General features: G+C 31.9%; 1 protein-coding gene across 6 annotated transcripts in view; it reads right to left on the minus strand.

The window, feature by feature from the left end:
- Positions 1-734: 734 nt before the first annotated feature.
- Positions 735-24,431, minus strand: part of LOC140046975 (ras-specific guanine nucleotide-releasing factor RalGPS2-like) — a 37,068-nt gene continuing 13,371 nt past the window's right edge. For 4 of the 6 annotated variants that reach the window (XM_072091761.1, XM_072091757.1, XM_072091760.1 and 1 more), the window contains 17 exons: positions 22,665-22,715; positions 21,579-21,662; positions 20,437-20,526; positions 19,036-19,128; positions 18,224-18,347; positions 17,713-17,795; positions 16,213-16,352; positions 15,771-15,838; positions 15,274-15,361; positions 14,599-14,625; positions 13,820-13,962; positions 13,149-13,277; positions 12,413-12,459; positions 11,624-11,716; positions 11,172-11,274; positions 10,668-10,759; positions 735-4,359 (listed from right to left, as the gene is read on the minus strand). In XM_072091761.1, coding sequence (XP_071947862.1) covers positions 4,330-4,359; positions 10,668-10,759; positions 11,172-11,274; positions 11,624-11,716; positions 12,413-12,459; positions 13,149-13,277; positions 13,820-13,962; positions 14,599-14,625; positions 15,274-15,361; positions 15,771-15,838; positions 16,213-16,352; positions 17,713-17,795; positions 18,224-18,347; positions 19,036-19,128; positions 20,437-20,526; positions 21,579-21,662; positions 22,665-22,715 — 1,485 coding nt within the window. In that variant the 3' untranslated portion in view covers positions 735-4,329. The remainder of the gene's footprint in view (positions 4,360-10,667; positions 10,760-11,171; positions 11,275-11,623; positions 11,717-12,412; positions 12,460-13,148; positions 13,278-13,819; positions 13,963-14,598; positions 14,626-15,273; positions 15,362-15,770; positions 15,839-16,212; positions 16,353-17,712; positions 17,796-18,223; positions 18,348-19,035; positions 19,129-20,436; positions 20,527-21,578; positions 21,663-22,664; positions 22,716-24,431) is intronic. The other 2 variants (XR_011844887.1, XM_072091758.1) reach the window with 2 other exon arrangements.

Consider the following 24,431-nt stretch of genomic DNA (forward strand, 5'->3'; position numbering starts at 1 on the left):
ATCTGAGAGGACTATGATCTGAAGAGCCTTAAACATGTACCGATTTAATAGTTATGGATCGTGGTAACCCTGACTCAACCACTCGAAACAAAAATTCAATAATACTGTAACAGAAAAACACAAAAGACACAAGACATAAGAAAACTAAAAAAGCATTTTACAATTATCGTTTTTATTTCATACTTCAGTGCCATAACCTTAACAGCCCTGAATATAAATAGAAAAGTACATTTGTATGCACCATATTTTAGTATTAATTTATTAAACATGCGCAAAGCTGAAACTAGAGGATTCTAAAGTTTTAATTAATATAGACAGTATAATACTGAATAAAATAAATATTTTAAGAGATAAATATAAGAATATGTGATTATTTTGTTTAAATCAGATATTTAAACAAAAGAAAAAAGATTCTAACCCATGCTCTTGAGTGAAGATTTACATGGTGGACAACAGAAAAACAGTACAATATAAAAATAGCATAATACACATTAAAAAATAATAGTATTTTAAGCATACAAATGGCAATAGGAATCATAACATGACGGTGGAACCTCTATTTTGAGAATTCTGTATCTTTGGAACTCAACAATCTTTATAGAGGTGTCTCAAGGAGAGGTTGTACTGTATTACTAAAATACTGTTGTTTCCAAGACATTGTAATGAACACTTGTATTCATAGAATATATTGATCACATGACAAAAGGTTTTTTTTCTTATATATTCAGACATCACATCAAGATTTTTACGACCATAAAAAACATCGGCCTACATAAAATAAGAAAGTTTAATTTTGGAATCACATTAAAAAATGTGTTAAGCTCTTTAAAGTCGGATGTCCACCAACAAATAAAACTTTGAATATTTCATGTTTTAATCAAGTTATTCCGTTTGGCGATAATTTAACACAAAAAAAAACAATTTTGCTATTAATAAAAAGACAAAATAAACATTTAACCAGAAACCATTAGTCTCCTGGTCGGCTATTTTGTCTTAATATTTTTTTGTTGTAAATAACTATTATTTGACAATATAAATTGATTAGTTTCACATTCTTTTATTGAAATCATACAAATCATTATGGGGTCCCATAAAAAATAGCACTATGTTAAAGTATACATGTTCTTTTACACTGTCAAAATGGTACATAGGTCTCGTAACATTAACAAACCATAATGTTTGGATCCCACTTGAACGCAACAAAAACACCATAATTTGACCAATCCTGACGTGATGTATCATTCAAACTTCTGCTTGTGATTGGTCAACTTACTTGCGTTAAGCCACGTTACATTGCATCCAAGTGGGATGATGAGGAAGACTTCAAATTGAGGGGATTCCCCCAACAGTATAACATTGCAATGCATTGTAAAATAACACACACACACAGATAAACATTTGATCGAAATATGCATAAGGTAGCAACAATAATAAATAAAGTGGTATTGTGTTTACTGTACATTAAAAAATAAATAAATATAAAACAGTAAAAGTAAATACAGAATAGAGTGCACATAAATAATTAACCAAAACAAATTTAACAAAACGCTATTTATAAAAGTTATGTTACATAATATTAAAGAAAAATAATAAATTGTGTTACTTTTGGAGGTTATAAAACAAAAATCGTAATAATAATTGTTTTACAATATTATACAAAGGAAACAACAAATAATAAATTAAAATATTAAATGATGAAATGTACAAATTACACAAATATAAAAAGTTGGTAAAATATTAAACCTTGTTCCTAATCCTGTACCATTTCTCATTTTTATTACTCTCTGTGACAATTTTATGAATATAAGATAATTTTGCTGCAAAGTTTGTTCGCTGTACTAATGTATTAAAGTACAATTTACATCAGAATAATTTCTCAATTTTCTCTGGTTTCAACAGAAAAGAGAATCATTTCATTTCTAACATTTTATCAATTACTAACAAACACAAGTCAGATAATTATTTGAGGACTTTTCCCCTTGAAACTAAAAGTTTGAAGTGTTTATTTATAATAATAATTATACAAACAAGTCATAAATTGTTAAATTTTTCACTAACAAACTCAGATACAATTTACTTTGACTTTAAAATATCCCAGGTATACAGTGGAACACCTATTTATGGACACTTTCAGGACTCAACAAAGTATCAACTTCATTGGAGGAGTGTCCCTTGAATAGAGGTTGAATGCATTAAAACGTATATTTCTAAGTGTCCCCTTAATAGATGTATCGAAATAATGATGTTGAAAAGGAACGGTTCTACTGTATTGGCTTTTAAAAGTTTATTTAAATGTCATTGAATATTTGTTTGTATATGAGGCAAATGCAGAATATAGGAACACATCTTTATTCATGCAAAATACGACTTCACCATTATGATTTACCTCAAATTAACTCTTTCACCTGCAGTACAGGTTTTCAAATCTATCATTCAACATTGGAAATATGCAAATCAGTATGCAAATATATTTCGGGAAATGGTCAACCTAATCTTTTAGCATGTAAAATGAATTATTGGATTAGTTGGATGCATTTATTTCTAAAATTTAATATATTTAAGGCTAATAATATAGTAATAGATATTACCTTTGCAAACAGGATATCTAATAAATATGTTAATAAATACAAGACAAGAGGAAATACGGTTTATATTCTAATATGATAGATTCATTAACCTAATAATCAACAGAATTTACAGTAGCAATAAGTTATTTTAAAGCTGTATTGAGATTTATGTAGGCCTTGAGTTCAACTTTAGACCAACTGCCCTAGAGGTGATGATCAAAAAATTCATTCCTACTTGTGTGAAAAATAATGAGTATAGGCTGCAGGGGTAATATTCACTTTGTTAGTAGTAGCCGCAACTTTCTAAAGTAGCTTGGTTTGGGGCTTAATTTTTTTTTAATTGATTGCTTTAAAAAGTGCTTAAATGGATGTTAAAAAAACTGTTTTTTGTCTGATGCCGTAAAACTATAGATGGCAGTCATCATTTAACACATCAGAACACAAATCCTGAACGATAAAAACTCAAAAAAGTGTCCTAAATCAGGATGTCTGGAAACCACTGTAAAAGCCTTTTTTTCTAATGAAAGTGATTAATAAATTGGTGATTTTTATACGCATTTCTTTTTCTAAGCATTGAGTAATTTTTTGTATACATACAGGTACTGTATAAATTAATTTGTCAATCAATTTATCTGATTTCCAAATTAAACACAATTTAACTACCTTTTTACACTCCAGACACAAACATTTACACTGTTTACACCTTGTAACAACTTTTTTGTGTGTAAAAAGGAATTATTATGCAATCAAATAGCAGAATTTTAATATAGGCAAGAAAAAGAAAACGGTTATATTTTGGAAATAACTATCATATCAAGGTATTGCATCATTACGCATATTTTCCAGTCTGAAATACACTATCCTAAACTTGTGCATTTTTAGTACAAATAGTTTGGTATCTCAATTTTAACATGCGCTTTTAACATTATACTGTACAAATTACCTACAGGGGGATAAATGATTTTATACATCGGATCAATGCCCAAGACGGAACAGTAAGTTCTCATAAGTACATGTTTCTCACCATGTACCCTAGTTTTATTTTTTTAGAAGGTTTGGTTCGACATTGTTGAACTCCAACTTATATTGTTTATTATATAAATTGCACTCTTGTCTTTTAAAAATGAACAGCACACATGTTACATTCCATATCACTTTTTGGTAATCAAAACTCCTGGCATTAAAATTTGAACACCTGGTATTAACATTTGAACTCCTGGAAATTCGAAATGAAACACCTGGCATCCAGAACGGAGCACCTGCTTCTGCATACTCAAGTTAAATGAGTATACATGTAGTCCTGATGCAATTTGTTAACACCTGGTAACACCAATGTTTGTAAATAAAGCACCATGTATTTAAATCTTTCCATTTGATAATCAAATGATGACAGCTGTATGCAAATAATTTTAGATGACTCCAAATTGACTAAAATGTGTTATTTAATCCCTTACAGCTGATGGAAATAAACCTCCTGGTATGCAAATGAACACATCTCTAAATTTGGTGTTTTATTATTGCTCACATCTTCCAGGTAACCAACCACATCTGGCTAAATTTACATTATTATGTATTCGATTGATTGCAACTGGTATTCAAATGATTGCATCTGGTATTTAAATGATCTGAAATGATTGCATCTGGTATTCAAATGTCCACATCCAAATAAATAGGCTTGTATTCACACTAGTTATTAAAAAGATTGTAATACTTTTTTGGTCTTCTGTCCATCTCTTCTTGCTCTTCTTCTCGAGGTAGTATTTTACTCAAACGACATCAGATTTGTCGGTACCTGAAAATATCAACAATATATTCAAGTACTACACAAAGGATTGTAACTGTCAAATAGCTTTGCATTGAAGTCCCACCCAAAAATTACTTATGTGTTCTTAAATGTACTTAGTATAAAGTACAAATCTCGTCTGAGTAGGGCAAAACATCTGACCAATTACTATACAAAGTAAATCAAGGAATGTAGATTTATTAATCTACAGCTAGGTTTAAATTGCGACCTGATTTCAATTTGAGTAAACTGACTACAGATTAATAGTGACTATTGACAGACATTGACTGTATAATTGTATTCATCATAATTGTAACATCCTGTATGTAAATGGCAATAATGAATACTATAATGAGAGCATCAAAAGGCATAAAATGAGGCCAATTTTATATACTTATTTATATTTATAAAATCTGTATTTCTGTGAAGTTATCATTAGGAATTTCAGCTTAACTTCAAAAATATTAATTATATTTAAATATATTACAATTAAAGCTCATTTGAAAAATAATAACTTACACATACAGTACTCGATATAGGGAACCCAGACATTTTATAGTTCAATGCAACCTCAAGAAGCATACATCTCTGTCTATACTATGAAACTAGTTTGACAAAAAAGTGTGATGTGCCCAAATATGGTAGTGATACATGCTTAAATATGGTGATATAGTGATATGACATCATCATCTCCTTATATGGGTATAACACATTTTTTGTCACATAAAGTTTGATAGTGTATACAGAGCTCTATGCAGAGTTACCATAATTAAATTGCATAAATAAAAAGCATACAGTATCCAAATTCTTATATTGTGCACAAAAGATTCGTAATAGTTTTATGACAGGCAGAAATAATGCAATGCCACCCTCTAACTTGGGTGAACAAAAATTTTGAAGAATTACACTATAATAAACTTCTTAATAAGCAATAAAATAAATTTAATTCAGAAACTCTAATTATTCGAAAAGTTAAAATAAATATTTATAAACAGTTTTGAAATTATTATTAATATTAGTGCATACTAAACAAGCGCCAACAAAAGTAGTGTATCTACTCTAGCCATGATTATAATACATTGAAATTGCACAAATAAACAAAGATATATCCGTTCATATTTATATAGTTCCGTTGGTATTTTAAAGCTTTTTTGTACTTTTCAGTAAGTTTCAACATTTAGTTTCAAGAAGAACTTCTTAATTAGAAATGATTTATGATTGTTAGATTTAAATTTGATATGTTGCAGAATTATTTTCCTTTTTAAAATATGTTCTCTGATTTTGAAGTATTGTATATTATTGATTAAAATGTTGATCATATGTACATTCCCTATTTGAAAATCTCATTTTTCTTTTGGATTGCTAGATTTTATGAATTATTATACCCGATTCACACATAAAACACAAATGTATCAAATTGTAACATGGATCTCACATGATAATCTTACCAAGTTACACCTGTTTGTTATGGTGTAATTTAATGGCATGTATTACATCAATGTAACCTAACAGGCCTCACTTTTTCATTTCTTTATTCGAATTCAAAACAAAATAACATTAAAAAAACAGTACAGGAATGAATTCAGGGTAGCACAAAAAAGTACTTATTTCCATTAAGGATGAAGTAGGTACAGAATATAGTTATATAAAATTAGACATGGTAAAGACTATTGTCATATTCCAATATTTTTCATTGATGAAACACAGAAACGCTTTCGTTTGTTTTAAAGGTTTAAAGTAGACCTACTCTATGTGTTTCCCAAAAGAAAGAAATGATGCCAAAGAATGTGTGCACTGATGCCAGCACATTTTATTGATTACTGATATGTTCCGAGATTTTTCATTGATGCAACACGGAAATGTGTTTCTAAAAAACTATAGAAGGTGGATTCTAAAAAAAACTACAGAAGGTGGTTTTAGCATAACAACCAATGTTAAGATATTCTTAATCCCCTCGATTATATGTGTGAATCAGGTGTTTCAATAACATCACTAACTACTTCCCACATGCTAAAAAGTATGCAGCAGACACAGGCAAGCATGCACAAGCTTAAGTCACTTGGTATGACTTACACAAGTGTGTGTGTGGGTGTTTGAGTGCACAAGAAAGGTGAACTTTACAGAGACGCCCCTACAGGTGGCGATGCTACAACAAATGTAAGCTGGATAAAGCAAAATGGACAGTTAGTTGTTACTTGTTAGTTGTCACTTGGTATGACTTACACAAGTGTGTGTGTGGGTGTTTGAGTGCACAAGAAAGGTGAACTTTACAGAGACGCCCCTACAGGTGGCGATGCTACAACAAATGTAAGCTGGATAAAGCAAAATGGACAGTTAGTTGTTAGTGCTAGTGACTTTGCAAAGATTAGTATCGTAGATGAGGAAAGCAATATTTACAAATGTTGGCAATATTGAGCAGTAAAATGTGGCGGAACCATTTCGACATTGGCGAGCTAGCTTGAAAGGCAAGGGAATAATAAAATAAAACTTTTGGTGGATTTTTATGTTAAGAAAACTAAGCAAAAAAATAAAAGTAAAGTAATGATTACTAATGAAAGCAAATGGGAAACAAATTGGAATAACATGATATAGATATGTTGAACTGATAGGCCATTATCTGGCCAAGACTAGTGTAAAAATAAAATAACAGTGTACATGCCATTTGAACAGTGACAGTGAGCTATATATATGAGCATCAAAATAGTTAAGTAGTAGTAGGTAAATTTGACTGAATTTCTGTATATTGTGACCCACAGAATCTAAAATATATAGCAATATCTGTGTATTAAATGCACTATGGATATGACCAAGTGCTATATGTGTTATTATATTTAGTGCCATTTGCCCACCAGGTTTCTTTGACATATGGTTATGCAGATGACCTAGTGCTAAGTGTATGACTATATTTAGTGCCATTTGCCCACCAGGTTTAACATATGGCTATGCTTTGTGCTATAGTCAGGCAGCATTTGTATTTTACTTCATATATTTAGCCAAGTTTGATTTTTCACTTTTAAGTGATCAAGGACATTACAACGAACAACTTCCAACTTGTTGTCCAAATTCTAAACGCGTTTTTCATTCGCTGGGGGCGCTTTTTCAAAATGGTCGCTTATGCTATCAAGTACTTATATCTCGGCAACCACTAATCGTAGAGACTTGGTTTTAATCTTAAAATATTTGTAAGGTACATATTTCTATTTACTCTAATGGAATATTTTGACCAGAAATAACTGGAAATGCCATTTCTGACCATTTGACCTTTGACCTTCTATCATCATATCTCGGTAACTAATGGTCACACAGACTTGAAATTTGTTTCAAATTGTTCGCAGTATGCCTTTTTATATTTACTGTAATTAAATGTTTTGTTTTAAAGCAAACAGAAATGCCATATCTGACCTCTTGCCCAATGCATGTAATATCCACAACTGAGAGACTATAGATTTGTCTAGTATTGTTTATAACTTGTACCGGTACTTGTGGTTTTGTTGATGATATCCCTTGTTCCAAAATCAATATTTCAAATCACCAATGGAACTGTTATAATAAATAAATTCATACCATAAATATTGAATATAGTCAGATTACCCTCTCCAGTCAATAAAGTTCATCGATATCGTCTACTAGCTCTACATTCAAGTCCTTTGTATTCTCACATCCATCACCACACTCACATGCATCAGTACTATACAGAGAAAGTTGTTTTTCTTACAACTACAGCGATTTGTTGAGCATAAACCATTGCAGGTACATCGACGAATTTCTAGAAGAGCTTCTGGTGCTGGTGGATTGTTGCAGAATACCGGCTTCAAGTGACCATCTTCTAGTTGCCAGGAGTAGTCAGTTGCTGGTGGAATAGATGGAGTTGGCTTGCATGATGAATTCCATACAATAGACATGTAGTATGCTCTTTCGACGTGTGGTCTAAGAGTTCCCATGGTTGGAGGTAATTGTTGTCCTTCCTTGCCTTTCTGTGCAAATAACATCCATCTCAAGTCTGTGACATAATCTGCCTTGATCTTAGAAGTACTGTATAATATGCAAACATATCTTTCCATTTGCCTGAAAATCCAATTTGGTATTTCAGAGGTCAGTCCATATACAGCAAATGCATCTAGTATTTCATCGTCACATTTCATAAGTGCTTTGAAATGGGCGGACACTCCTTTTCCAGCAAATGTACCTGTGTTATCTTTACCTTTAAATGCGTACCATCCAATCAGTGCTGCTGATATTTGTTTTCAAAGTCGGTAACAGCATTCCCATATAGGTATTTTTTCCCCTCTTTTCATACAAAATGTGGTCATTGGAGGAAGTAGAGGATAGCTTCCTGATAAACGGATAAAGACATCAGTATCTACAGAAAATATGTCAACATTGGCACTTGGGTCTTTGTTCATACAATCAAAGGCATTCAATAAGACCAGTTGGTCCCCTTCTTCCAATGTGTGTTGTCCGTGTGTCATCTCTGGCATCATGATAATTTCTGAGAGATTGCAGTTTGCCATCATGGATGTGTGATGTGTTACTAGGACCTTCTTCGTGTTGTTCTTGAAGTGATTAAGTATCTTCTCTGATACTTTTGTAAGTTCAGCTTTGGTCTCTATGTGCGATAAAAATGTCTTAATGTTCTTAATCTCAGTGTTGTCATTGACATGGTAGTAAATGGTAGTTGTTTTCTGTGTTCCCTTATCTCGTGTAGATTCTTTTAAAGATCCTGATAGATATTGATCAAATAAAAGACGAACTTCATCATATGGTTTGCTCATACCAACAATCAGGTTAACAAATTCAGATGCAAAGTCAGAAGCATTGAACTTATCAGACACCTTCTTTACCATATTGACGACACACATTCCATCAATAATTAGGATTGATTCTGCTTTTGTATCATCTTTCTGTACATGCCTGCTGACATTATCTGGTAGAGGGAGTTCTGTTATTGACTGCAATACCTTGGATTTTCCAGAAAGCATTATCATTCTTCCATCTGGATGGAAATTTGATGGTAGAGTGCTATTGAACTCATAGTTGCCTATGACATCCTTTAGAGTGAACTCTGGCCTGCTCTTCGCCACAACTAACAATCTAGACAGCAGCTTTCTCTCTTGCTTAATTGAAACTAGTGGACATTTAATTTTGGTTTTCACCACTGCTCCTACTTCTTTTGAGGGTTCCAAAATGTTACGGTTTTTTCAACCATTCGTGAAGTCACACATTTATCCAATGCTTCTTTTCCTAATTGGTCTCGCTTTTCAGTCGTTTGACTGACATCATCGGAGGTTACCATACCAGGCACTGAGTTGACTTGTCACTGAGTTCCACGGGGATCTCACCAGGCTAGCATTGTTTGCTAGGTGTTAGCGACAAGGCCTAGGCTGGAACTAGTTTATAACTATTTAACTAAGGCCTTTCATTTATCAGCATAGGTACATTATTATACAAGTAAAATGTATATGTACTAATAATAAGTATGATTTCCCAGCAAACACTGTTTAAATCGGTTTAAAAAACACTTACCATTTAAACTCATGAAATCTGATCTGCTTGAACTTTCAGCCAATCACAGGCTAGGATTATGTATGGAGATAATGAGTGGCTTTTATTTATTTTAAAACTTTAATTTCCAAGCTTAAGTGAATGTTTTAAAGCATCAATAATTGAAAAATCAATAATGTGTTAAAAATATGGATGTTCTGAGCAATCTGTCGAAAAATGTTATCTATAACCAACATGTTGTGGATATCACACAGGTTATGGTCAAAGGTCAGATATGGTTTTTCCAGCCATCTTGAAACAAACCTTTGCATTAAAGCAAATAGAAACATGTATTTTCTGAACAATTTGGGATAAATATCAACTCTTTCTGACCAATAGTTATTGAGATATGATAAGATCAGGTCAAAGGTCAAATGGTCAGAAATAGTATTTTCGGTCATTTTAGGGAAAAATATTCCATTATAGTAAATAGAATTATGTACCTTACGAACAATTTAAGATTAAAACCAAGTCTCTACGATTAGTGGTTGCCGAGATATAAGTACTTGATAGCATAGGTGGCCATTTTGAAAAAGCGCCCCCAGCGAATGAAAAACGCGTTTAGAATTTGGACAACAAGTTGGAAGTTGTTTCTTGTGATGTTCTTGATCACTTAAAAGTGAAAAATCAAACTTGGCTAAATATATGAAGTAAAGTTAATATAGTGACAAATGCTGCCTGACTACTATGTGCATGGTGTATATTTAGGCATTTGACCTTTGCCCTCTTTGTATGTTGTGGCTATGTCTATTATCATGCACTAATTTATGTCTTACCTGTTGCCTACTCTTCTTCGTTGCATCTGCTAACTTTCTGACCCACTGGCAAGTATTTGAGTAACTTGTGGCCTTAAATTTGTAAGAATTACCTACAGAAAAGGGTACAAAATTAAGTTTTGCTTGACTATTCATTCTGGTTTTCTTGTAATAGCATTTTCAAAACTCCTCTTTTTGTTTCTTCTCAAACTATCCTTGTTTTCAAATAAACGTCTTTCAAGAAGCACCTATTTATCGTTTTGATTTAGTTTTTTGCTTATTTTATTTTGTATCTCCATTGAAATTCAGCCACTGATATATCCACAGCATTGTAATTTTTTCAATAATTTGCCCTTGGATTTCTATTCAAGACTACTATATTCAAGGATATTTTTTTTTTCAAAATCAATTAGTATAAAACAACCAATATACTGCATTTTCAATTTTGGTTTCAGTATTTTCAACTTTCAGAATGATTAACATTTATTGTTCAAAATTGGCAATGAGTTAAGTCACTATTATTACCTGTTATTGAATCAGCCAATAAAAATACATTATGGCCTTTGGATTCTGGTACAATCACCATCCAATCAACTATTGATGTCATCTTACTGGGCTTGGAACGGAACTAAGTATGACAAACAAATTAGTCATTAATAACGATTAAAATTAAGTTGAAATAGTTTCATGGCAAATTAACTAAGTTTGCTTTTTTAGCCTTTAAAAAGTGTTGCTGTTTGTATTCTTTATATATATCGAAATAAATAAATAAATGTATTTTTTACAGTATAACTATGAAAAATGTTCCAAAATAATGACCTGTCAAAGACATCCTAATTGCATTGTTTTTTGTTGGTTATCTATTGTCATGTTTTATATGGACCAAAAGAAGGACAATAACATCAAGTCATGTCTCATTCTTTATTGCACATACCATCCACAACAATTCTGTTTTATACACACTGTCGGAAACTTACATTTGTTCTCTCAGGACCAGAAAATGTTTTCGCAGCATAAAATATCAGATTTGTACCCCACAGACCAACCCAGAACCTAGTCCAAGATGATACCTTTAAAGAAAAATATTCATACAATTTGCCATTATTTATATACAACATTAAGTGACTGAGTGGCCGAGCGGTTAAGACAGTGGAACCGTAATTACGTAGCTATAACATCGGCAGGGGTTCGAGGCTCAGTCACTCCATGGTTCTGGTGGTAGAACGAGTCTTCTCGGATAAGGACTATAAACCATAGGTCCAGTGTACACATCTAGCTCGTGTGCACTTTAAAGAACCTACAGTAGTACATCTTTCGAGACAAGTAGGGGGTTATCCCGGTGTACTAGTACATCACAGCCACTGATCACCAACTGGGCCCTCTGGGAGACCAGTCTTTGACTGAAGAGGTTACCCAGTATAAATATATATTTCAATATTTCAATTAAAATAACATTTTAATAAAATGACTGCTCATTGGTTGCTGGACCTATTCAGTGAGTGTCAAGCCTGACTGATGAAATCATTAACAGCCGTATGCAGTATTGGATATAAATATTTTGTGAATGTAGAATTCTGTCTACACTATCAAACTTTATGTGACAAAAAATGTGACGTGCCCATGTATGGACATGATGTTGTCATATCACTACCATATTTGGGTATATCACGAGCATATTTGGGCACATCACATTTTTTTGTCACATAAAATTTGATAGTGTAGACAGAGCTTTAGAAAATATTATTTTTTTAAATAATTTTACTTACAGAAACCTTTCGACCATTCTTCATAACAGATTTTTTTTTAAGAGGACCTACAAAAATACAGGATTTTTTAATAGAGTTTACTTTATAGTTTTATATAAATAAATATTACCATTTTTTGTTTTTGCAAAATATAATCCTTGGCAGATCCACATATATCCAATCAAACTTTAATCAAATTGACATGCATTCTAAAGTGTTCTAAAGTGTTTTCTATATAGTATATATGTTTATAAATATGCTCCACTCTGCACAATACAACATTTTTGGAACCACATTTGTTTGTGGATGTCAAATACAGTAGAACACTCCAATAGGATACCTCTCATGACAATAATAATAATAATAATAAACAGTATTTATATAGCGCCTAATGGATCACTGACCCCTCTAGATGCTTTACATAGGACCTTAACTAATGGTAATAAACTATCCCCCGCCGGACACCATTCCGGACAATGATCAATATGTAAGTTTTTAACACAACCAACCCCTATCCAGAGTACAATCCTATTACAGGACACTAAATCTCTGTCTACACTATCAACACAGTATGACAAAAAAAATTGTGATGTGCCCAAGTATGGTAGTGATATGACATCATAATATGGGCACATCACATTTTTAGTCACATAATGTTTGATAGTGTAGACATAGCTTTAGTTGGGTAATGAAGGTGGTGTAATAGGTTCTACTGTATAACAACAACAATTTAAAAGACAGCATCAAGACTACTTACCCTGGACAGTGAATGATGAGTTTGGAACCTCAGGAATATCTTGTACCAAGTCTTCAAGACTTTCTGATATGCCTTCATTTACCCAAACCTCTTGATCATCACTTATTTCAGAATCTTCACTACTTCCACCTAAATAAAACAAGAGACTAATAACCTTTTCACATCTGCAAAATGTAACAACTTTTAACAATTTGTAACCAGGTTTGAATAGTGTGAAGAAAATTTTCTGGAAAATCTCCCGAGATTTGATTTTAATTTAAGAGGCTGTTCTTTTCTTCCGAGATGTCCCGAGTTTATACTGCGCATGTGTGGTGCCCTGGAATTTAACTGACCAATCACAGTACACTAAATTAAATATCGCCCCTAACTATGCAATGACAATGCATTCTCCAGAGATTTCTTGGGTTTGCATATGCGTGTATGAAAGCATGTAATAAATCGGAAGATCAAACCTAGTTACAAGTTGTAACAATTTATGCAAATGTGAAAAGGGTATTACACAATAATCTTCCTAAATGAAGCTACGTAACTCAGACTGTGTTGTGGATTCCGATGTTTATTGTCAAAACCAGTTTTTTAAAACGCAATTTTGATTTCAATTTGAGTAGTTCATGTGACTCAACATTAGGACAAGTTTGGAATTAGACAGGCACTTTTTACTTTATACCCACCTATTGACATCCCATTCATAGATCCTTCCACGGAACTACATGTTGACACAGAAGGCTTAGACTGTGGATTATCCTCTAGGATACTGTCATCTAATAGATGCCGTGATCCATTCCCAAGTTGACCAAATCCTCCGGGTGGAATGCTATAAAAATAACATGATTAATTTTAACAGGTGTCAATTTCAATGTTTTAATTTCAAGAGCGATATGACATAATGATAAGGCAATCAAATTTGTTCCTCTGTGCCATATTGCTGGTATCCTCGTCTTTTACAGCTGATCTGGTATACATACAACACACAGGTGCACAAGAACTATTTGAAAAGAGTTTTTTTTTTCATTTATTTATTCTTTTATACTAGGTAGCCTCTTCAGTCTAAGACTGTTCTCCCAGAGCGCCCAGTGTATATATATTATGAGTTTGTGACAGTAGTAGTGTTTGAACTAGTACACCGGGGTAACCTCCTACGTCTCAAAAGATGTACTAGGTACCTTTAAAGTGCACATGAGCCAGATGTGTACACTGGACCTACGGTTTATAGTCCTTATCCGGGAAGACTTGTTCTACCACCAGAACCATGGAGCTAGTAAGCCTCAAACCCTTGCTGATGTTATGGCTACGTATTAAAGTTTGATAGTGTAGACAAAGCTTAAGTCTCAAATGTGCAAAAATATATAATATGCAAATAATTCCAAAAAATTCAGTACGATATGCAAAATTCATTCACATTATAAATGTACAATTAGTAAAGAGATACAAAATAGAATAGGAATCTCACCTTACATCATTACTTGTAGAAAGAAAACTGAAACACAATTCAAATGACAAATGAGCAAGCAAAACCGTGAGCATGCAACAAACAAAGAATTCACAAGTGAAGCTAAAGCTCTGTCTACACTATCAAACTTTATGGACAAAAAAAATGTGATGTACCCATTTAGACACAATGATGTCATTAACTACCAGATTTGGGTACATCACTACCATATTTGGACACATCACACATTTTTTGTTGAATTAATTTGATAGTGTAGACAGAGCTTAAAGAACAAATACATGATTCAGATATACCATGCGGTTTCTACGTACCTTTTAACAAAATATGCACAATTATGACTTACGGTATTGATGAAATGAAGAGAGGAACAAACAAAATAGGATGGGTAAACAGGAGTAAAATAAGGTAGTACACAGTAGGAAAATGGGTAAAGAAGAGATTTAAGGAAAGGTAAAAAAAAAAAATAAACACATTCTTCAAAATAGGAATTGATACTGTAAGGGTTTAAAAATAGAAACTGATTTCACTTCAAACAAACACAAATGTATTGATTATGAATTTGCTAGAAACTCATTCCCAACACCAAAAAACTTTGACGATAATATGTCACACTAGTGCACAATGTTGTATTGATAATGCACAAGTACATGCATTGTCACAATAAAAATTACTTACTAGGCCCCTAAGCTGCGTGACTTCCGATGACCAGGAACAAATTTAGATGTTGTTGTTGGTGTGCCAGGTGGCTTGGTCGATACTTTCTCTAAAATATAATCATAATTTATATTATCAATATAATAAATAAATAATAGGTCTTAGGTCATCATAAATTGAAATGTCCCTAAAGCTCTGTCTATACTATCAAACTAGTTTAAAAAAAATGTGATGTGCCCATAAATTGACATGGTGAGCATGCATATCACTACCATATAGGGCACATCACATGTTTTTTGTCAAACTAGTTTGATAGATAGTGTCAAAGATAGTGTAGTAGGACTATCTTTGATAGTGTAGACAGAGCTTTACAACAAATGCCATGTCATATGATTGAAATGAAGAGTGAATTCCAATCTAGGAATCATTAAGTTTAATGAGAAACCAAGATAATTAAATAATTGATTACTGCGATTCAATTTAAAATATATTGAAATATCATGACAGAAACCACATACCTGTAATATCCAAGTCTTCTTTAGACTTCACTATCAATGGAACAGTAGGTTCTAGTTGCAACGATAATCTATTAAATTATATATATAAAAAAAACTTAATTTAATCTAAACATGATTTGCATTATCTCAAAATTAATCAAGCAGAATTGAGAATACAAATATTAATATCAAATTTATGAAATAAATAACTTAAGTCCTTTACATGAATTTAATAAAAAAACAAATTTCAATTATGTTCAGTTCCATCAAAAATGTAAATTGTTTGCTGTTTTTTTTTTATTGAAAATTTTCCAGTTTCATATAGTTAGAAGAGGCTGGATTAATATTCTACATATTTGCAGACCGAGTTATTTCTTCCTATTTTTTTTACCAACACCCTATCACCATCCCCAACAATAAACAATATAGAAAGAAAATGAATTATGTTAAGTGGAATACTTACTTGTAATTGTCTTCTTCAACAAATTTTTGTAGTTCCTCTATATACCTTACAGATTTGAGATAATTTTGTACATGTGGTAGAGATTCAATATCATATTGTGATTGTTGGTATTCTGCTATTGTCCGCAACACATTATTCATCTTTAAAAACAAATAAATTCAATTATTTAAATATTTGATACATAATAAACTAATTAATAACTAATCGATTCAATTATTATTTCTTGATTCATGTTTTTCTAGACAAATTACTCTGAAACGGTTACATACACAAGGATTTTTTTCCAGTTAAAGTTCCATATCAATTATATGAATGTATTTTTATTGCCTGGATATTTCAAAAATTGAATTGACATAATATTTACTAACATTTAAACACTCAACAATTTAATTTAATAAACCTATTTCTCTAATTACAAGATATAATATTAAGAACAAAATATCTACAATATTTTAGATACAAAATATCCAGAAATAGATATCATTATCAGAAATATGATATTCAGATATTAGAAATATATATATATATGTATAATCAAAGGCCAAATTACTGAAACAAATTATAATGCTGTGGGTATTAAGGCTGGATCTCAATGGAGATACCAATAAAATAAGAAAAAAGCTAAATCAAAATGAGTAAAGTAATAAAGTATATATATATATTATATATATATAATATATATAAGTATAAAGTATATATATATATAATATATATATAAGTATAAAGTATATAAGTGAAACCGCCAGAAAGAAATTGCAGATTGCAGGTTTTGGGTAACACCAAGTGATACATATTAATATTAGATAATTTAAAAATAAAGTATGTATTGCAAGATATCATGATACAAGAAACAGAACACAAAAGCGTTTTGTAATTTGTATGTCATCCTCATTACACTGATAACTTTAATGCCTGAAGTGTGCAATCTAATCCTATCTACTTCATATCACAAGAAGTATCAAACACGAATCATCATTTACATATTTCAAAAAGAATCTAAATTGATCTTCTACATGCAATAAATGTATTCAATGTGAAACAATATTATTAATAGTGAGAAAGATTCGGTAAACTATAATTAATTTATGTCTATAAAACAGCTTTAAAAATAGGTGCATTGAGAAGAGATCATCATAATAGAAAAATGCTTACATTTTCTCTGATTTGCCATTTGTTTAAACATTGGATTGTGACGCTACTATTGTATTACATTAATATATATCATTTATAATTAATTTATAATATAATATAAATTATTTTTATGAGTTGAATAGGGAGAATATTTTGATAAGTTGAATGGAACAAACAAATGAAAATATTCCCTCAATTCAACAAACATGTTTGGTAACATGATATAGAGCCAACCAATCAAATAGCAAGGCTCCCCGATACTAAGGCTGTGGCTTAAGAGGAGCCTCTGGGTGAAATATTGAATAAAAAAATGTTACTTATACGTTTTATAACAAAGATAAAGGGTAATATGTAAAATTATGTGCTTACCTTAATACTCCTATTCTCACTATCCAATCCCCCGGTACTTGGATGTGCAACATCTATATAAATAAGATCTTGTAAATACATTCCTAAAAAAAACAGAAAAATCATAAACTGTTATTTATAGAATGAGTATAAAAAAATTCTTGACAGTACAGTAACTTTTGGTTTTTCGCGCCATGCCTGGCAGGACATAAGCATGTTACCACACACGAAGATTTTGTACTACAGCTGACAGAAATGAGAATTTTTAAACTCAACTAATTTATAGGTCCATGCTCAACAAAAATAATTGATAATAAATCATTATTTCTGAAGAACAATAATTGAAACTGTTAAGTTAACAAGTCGAGCAGCGTTTTTTTTTAAAACATATTTCTTAAAAACACATTCTGAATACCAGAATTCTGGGAAAACCAGATATATTAGGCCAGCGAATGGGAAAATGGACTTCATTCTATGAAAATGGTATAAAAATAACAGACAGAATAAAACATATAAAATTGAATAAATTTACCTAAATATGGTACACATGGAAGGCGAACATTGTTAAGATGTTCTCGTAACCTTTGACGGTTGTCATCATCTGATACTAACTCCGATAGCTTCTCATAAGTGGAACGTTCTTTCTTGTGTAAAAGCTGTATAGATATGATACATTTTAGATGATGCAATTCAAAACATAAACTGAACCTAAATAATATAAAAAGTTTACTTTGATAATTGAAATATTAGATACATAAAGGTGGTATTTACTATTAGGTCAACTAGTTGACATTAGTGAGCTACTGAACAAAAATGGCACACACATGAGCCCATGAGTTATTTTTTTAAATTTTATGTATTTATATGCACACGTGGCCAAGGATTACCAACAGAAAATCAATCACTGTCCTATCCTATGGAAATCCTCTGATACAGGGGCTATTTTGTGAACCAGTTCACCGGGTTAGCCCTCTATTCGTCTCAAATGATTTGAAGTTATTTTTGGCTCTTTAGGTACGATAAACGGCCTTTCCTGCCTTAACCGCTCGGCCATTTGACTCGCTCAAAAAATAAAGTTGCGTTTAGTTGCTTCTAATTGAACACAACTTTGAGTAGTGTCGCTCGTGGTATTGATCTATACTTGGATTTTTAGTTCCATTTAGATCTATTCAGGTGCTCGAAAATCTTGGCCAAGTTGAGTTTCGACCCAAATATATCTTTAGTTGTATTATGTATTCCATTGCATTCAGCTTTCACTGGTTTTACTACAAAATTACTTAACTTTACTATCCCACCTTCTAAACATATGAATTACAAAAAGTAAACAATTTAATTTCCACTTACATTCCACGTTTTAGTTAACCTATAAACAGATGCACTATGTAGAGCTGATATTACAGCTAAAAGTGAGTGAAAATTATTTAAATCACTTAATTTCTGTAAAGATAAAGTAGAACATGTTATAGATAGATTAATTTGTATAAAAAAAATAAACATAGCAATATAACATTAATAGAATGTAGTTAAATGGCAGTATAAAATTAGTATGATAGCAACTGTATGGCACACAAAGAGAAAATTAATCAACAACAATCTTCACTAACCATGTTCATGATCACATCACTTTTTTTTGTCACATAAAGTTTGATAGTGTAGACAGAGCTTAAAAGATGCACTGGGTTCATTAACATGCACACCAGCCACACTATACCACAAGTTACATCCTTACCCAAAAGACTTGTTCTACCACCAACTATGGTAAACAAGGGCCTTGGAACAATAATGATGGTTGTGGTTTGTGGTATTGTACTTTAACCATTCACATGAATTCCAGGTCATACAGTAATATATTTATTATCATTCATAGGAATATAAAGATGAAAGGTTTTAGCAATGGCTCAAGTTTCAATTATTAGATAAAACAAGGCCAACAGCCATTAAGTCGCGTGCTACAATGCATAGTGATACCGGACCGACAGACAGACCGACAGACAGACAGACCGACAGACAGACAGACCGACCGACATAGTGAACTATACTGACCGAAATTACTGAACATGTTTAAAAATGTTGAAATGTTTAAAAACATTTATATTTTTTTAATTTACACGTGCGTAGCCTGTCACTTTTGACGTGCTCGTATAACGTAATTTCGAGTTGAAAAGTAAGTCAAGAAAACAGAAATCGGGCAAAAAGAGTGCTCAATAACATTTAACGCGCAGTGCGCGCGCAAAAATATGCGCACTCATGGCAATTTTGTAAACGCTTAAAATTGCCTGAAACGTACTCTTATTTCATCGAAAATAAATTTTGAAAATTTTAAGCGCGCGTACGCATGCGTTACATGCGCTACGCACGTAATTGTATTGCCATATGATGATTTATGCCCTGAAATTTATGAGTACCAAATTTTATTTAATTGTGATTCATGGTTGTGAAGATATGATTACAAACGTGATTTCGTTAAATCGTGCGTAGACCGCGTAATTTTTTATTGCGCACCGTGAAAACATAACCCCATTGATTCCTGGCCATAAGGAATATACTGTGAAAAATTGACCTAGCTAGATTAAACTGATATCAAGATAAGGTCAGAAAGCGATAAAACGCATAGTGATACTGGACCGACAGACAGACAGACCGACCAACCGACCGACATATAGAGTCGCTTCCACGCGACTAAAAATTGAATTATCAGTAATTTATGTTTTTATGGAGGTTATTTTCAAACAGTAACAAACAAACCTTTGCAATTTTTATAAAATGTCCTAGAATTTCTGCTCTTATCTTAACCGTCTGACCACTTAAAATCTCTTTTACAACCCAGAAACTAACCTACAAGAAAAAATACAATTAAATCAGTGTTGAATGAATAATCTAGACAAAATTTGCGGTTTTTCTACTGAAGAACATTTTAAAAATGTTGTAGCAGCATTTTTTTCTATGACAAATTAAAAACACATATAAAAAGTGGTTTACTTTTACTTATAATACGTTTATATATTCAGCAGTTTAATTGGAATGCCCTGCCCATAATAATAAAACAAAGTAAATCTATTTGGGTGTCCCCTGAAACTCCTGGACCTGGCTGTAGTGTTAAAGCATATATTACCCCTCATTCATTTCACAAAGTATCCCCTTTAATTTAAATGTCCCCTGAATCCCCTGAGGTTGGCTGCGGTGTTTAAGCATATATTACCCCTCAGTCATTTCACAAAGTATCCCCTTTAATTTAAATGTCCCCTGAATCCCCTGAGGTTGGCTGCAGTGTTAAAGCATATATTACCCCTCAGTCATTTCACAAAGTATCCCCTTTAATTTAAATGTCCCCTGAATCCCCTGAGGTTGGCTGCGGTGTTTAAGCATATATTACCCCTCAGTCATTTCACAAAGTATCCCCTTTAATTTAAATGTCCCCTGAATCCTCTGAGGTTGGCTGCGGTGTTTAAGCATATATTACCCCTCAGTCATTTCACAAAGTATCCCCTTTAATTTAAATGTCCCCTGAATCCCCTGAGGTTGGCTGCGGTGTTTAAGCATATATTACCCCTCAGTCATTTCACAAAGTATCCCCTTTAATTTAAATGTCCCCTGAATCCCCTGAGGTTGGCTGCGGTGTTTAAGCATATATTACCCCTCAGTCATTTCACAAAGTATCCCCTTTAATTTAAATGTCCCCTGAATCCCCTGAGGTTGGCTGCGGTGTTTAAGCATATATTACCCCTCAGTCATTTCACAAAGTATCCCCTTTAATTTAAATGTCCCCTGAATCCCCTGAGGCTGGCTGCGGTGTTTAAGCATATATTTCCCCTCATTTCACCATGGTCCTATAAGTTCCCCTTTAATACAGTAGATGTGCCCTTATAATATTGGTGTCATAAACTTACATGGTTAAATCGTCTTGTGAATGCTACGATATTTGGACACACATTATTCTTGTCTTTACCCGACCATGCGCAGCTACTAAGCTCCTGTTGATAACAAATTAAAAACTATGATTTAAAAACCCAGTTAATACTATTATAAATGTATAATTATAGGAAATTATTTAACATAGACTGTAGCAGAATGTTTTTATGATAACTACATATTTTTTTGGTTTAACTTTTTTATTTTTTTATTTATTATAATTCAATCATATGTACATTATTTACAAAAGATATTTGGTTTCAAATGTGTTACTAAGATGTCCGAGTTTGAAGCTACAGTATTTACTATGGTAGAGGAAGTGAGTTTTATGGTTGTGGTGCTTGTTTAAATGAATTTCATGTTCAAATCCTATGTTAGGATTTATTCTGTCAATTAATAGACTGCATCCAAAGACTGTGTTTATACACTGTATGAGCATACAATGGTTCCAGTTATTACTTCATACCATGGGGGATTTCATACTTTGGGTATAGGCATAGATAGCCGCCAATTAAAAAGTGGAATGGCCTTTCATACAAAGGAATGTGATATCATTTGAAATCATGGAATAATGTTCACTGTTTAATAATGTCTCTTATGATGTTTTATGTGTAATTCTAAACTTTATAACTGTCAGTTCAACTTAATGCATGGATGAACAGGTCAAAGGTTAATGTATTCTTTTATGACCCATAAAGTACAGTGTCTACAGTAATATAAGGGATAGTGTAGGGCTGAGCATCTGCCTATTCATACTGTAGGCAGCTGATGCACCTAGTGATCTCAGCAAGCTAGAAAGGAGGTCAGACTTTCACCCCTGTATGTTTTTATTGTATTTTCATAACAAAAATTCTGACAAACATGTTATGCTGTATCAACAAACTTTCCAAGATACTGAAGAAATTATGATACAGTGGTGTATTGATATTTGTTATTCATATTATATTCAAAATAAATTTCAGGCCAAGATCAACATCGTAAATCCTATACATACAAACTAAAATGTCAACTTAATGAAAAAAATCTTTAAATTTTAAATTTAAAAATCATACATTGAAACTTACCTCAGCTGTAATGTTTTTAAATACTGGGTAATCCATTAATGTTATTTGGCTCTAAAAATAGAAGTAAAAATTATGTTTTAGCTAAAATACAGTACTTCAATATGTAAATAAATTATATTATTTGAACAATGAATAACTTCTGTTTGTAAATAATGTCTATTGTTATTCTGCTGAAAACACACATATTGTAAAACGGTAGGAAGAAAAATTTGCATTAACATTATTTTAAAAGAATAATACATTTAAAAAAATACATATTTATCATTTTGGTTCAATTAAATTAAAAAAGTAAAATAAAATTGAAATTTCAACTGTCATCAGACGGAGACTTTTAATGTATAACCTCTATTAAAGGGACACCTTTGAGGTGTCCACTACAAATTATGGGGTTGGTTACTGTAGTGTTAAAACATACACTAGGAGGGGTTCTAATGTATGGTCCAACTACCTTAAAAACATTATTTTTATTGTCATCAAATCAAATGTTAATTTATTAATATTTAATAACTATAATTTCCCAATAGTTCTTTGTTGGTTTACGCAGCATAATTTTTGATAAAAAAAACTTATTTTGTGTTATTAACTGTATTTCAATTTTGCGTCAATTTAAACTACCTATGTTAGAAAAAAAATTCATTATCTTCAACCATCTTTTACTAAGCTTTTAGATCCACTGTAGATTACAACAGTCTGATGACAAAAATGATTGATCATGAACCAAAACATAGCAATGTTTTTCTAATACTGTTAGTGATTAGTGATATGAAACACTATCAATCACAGTGGCCTTGTTAGCAGGCAAAGTGCATGAACTGTCTTTAAATTGATGCTTCATGGAATGGTTAAAAATAGTTCTAATATTGAGAAGTACTAATATTCTCAACTTGCCCGATTCTAATAGTTGATTATTTTGACAGTATTTTAAACAATTTATAACCTCTTCAGGCCCTACAACATGTCCTCTGATTAGCAGTAAGTAGTGCCATAGTGTTTCCTATTATTATTATTATTTCCCCTTATTCATTTTCATGAGAAGGTTTTCCTTGAATAGGGTATCCCATTAGGGTCTTCTCTGAATAATGTGTCCCCTTTATACTGTAGGGGTGCATCAAAGGCGGTTTTCATATTGGTTATAGAATTAATAACTATATAATTTTCTTCTGATCCACCTGACTTTCACACTTTTGGGAAAATATTGGAGACCGCAACACATCCGTCTAGAGGTGGACATGGCATTGCACATTTACAGCACATTTCCTATTTATATATTAACATAAATTTTGCATTAATTAATTAAAAGAAATCACATTCAATGATTTTAGTGTTAAGTATTTATATTCAAAAATATATACAGTAAGTATGAACTACTACTTAAATCAACTACTGTATCAGTATGTTTTAATCGGTCAAATGTTTGCAGATCAACCAAAAGGTTTATTGGATTCAGAAAAAAAAAATTAAATCAGAACCAATTACATCAGATCCAATTACATAACAAATTATTGACATAACAATAACAGTATTTGTTTGTTGATAATATAGTATTGTATGTCTGAGTATAATTGAAGACAAAGATTACTGTACATGGTCTGAAGACAATTCATCTAGATTACGTGAGTATCAACACGGTATCTGATCAATCTCTGACGTACAACGACAGAACAAACAGGACAAAAACATGTTTTATATTCTTTAATTATTTCCTAATTAACGTCAGCTGTACTTAGAAGTGTTATCCTAAACAAGAGTAGGAAGGATTAACATATT

This window comes from Antedon mediterranea, chromosome 4 (assembly GCF_964355755.1).
Source record: "Antedon mediterranea chromosome 4, ecAntMedi1.1, whole genome shotgun sequence".
Lineage (NCBI taxonomy): Eukaryota > Metazoa > Echinodermata > Crinoidea > Comatulida > Antedonidae > Antedon > Antedon mediterranea.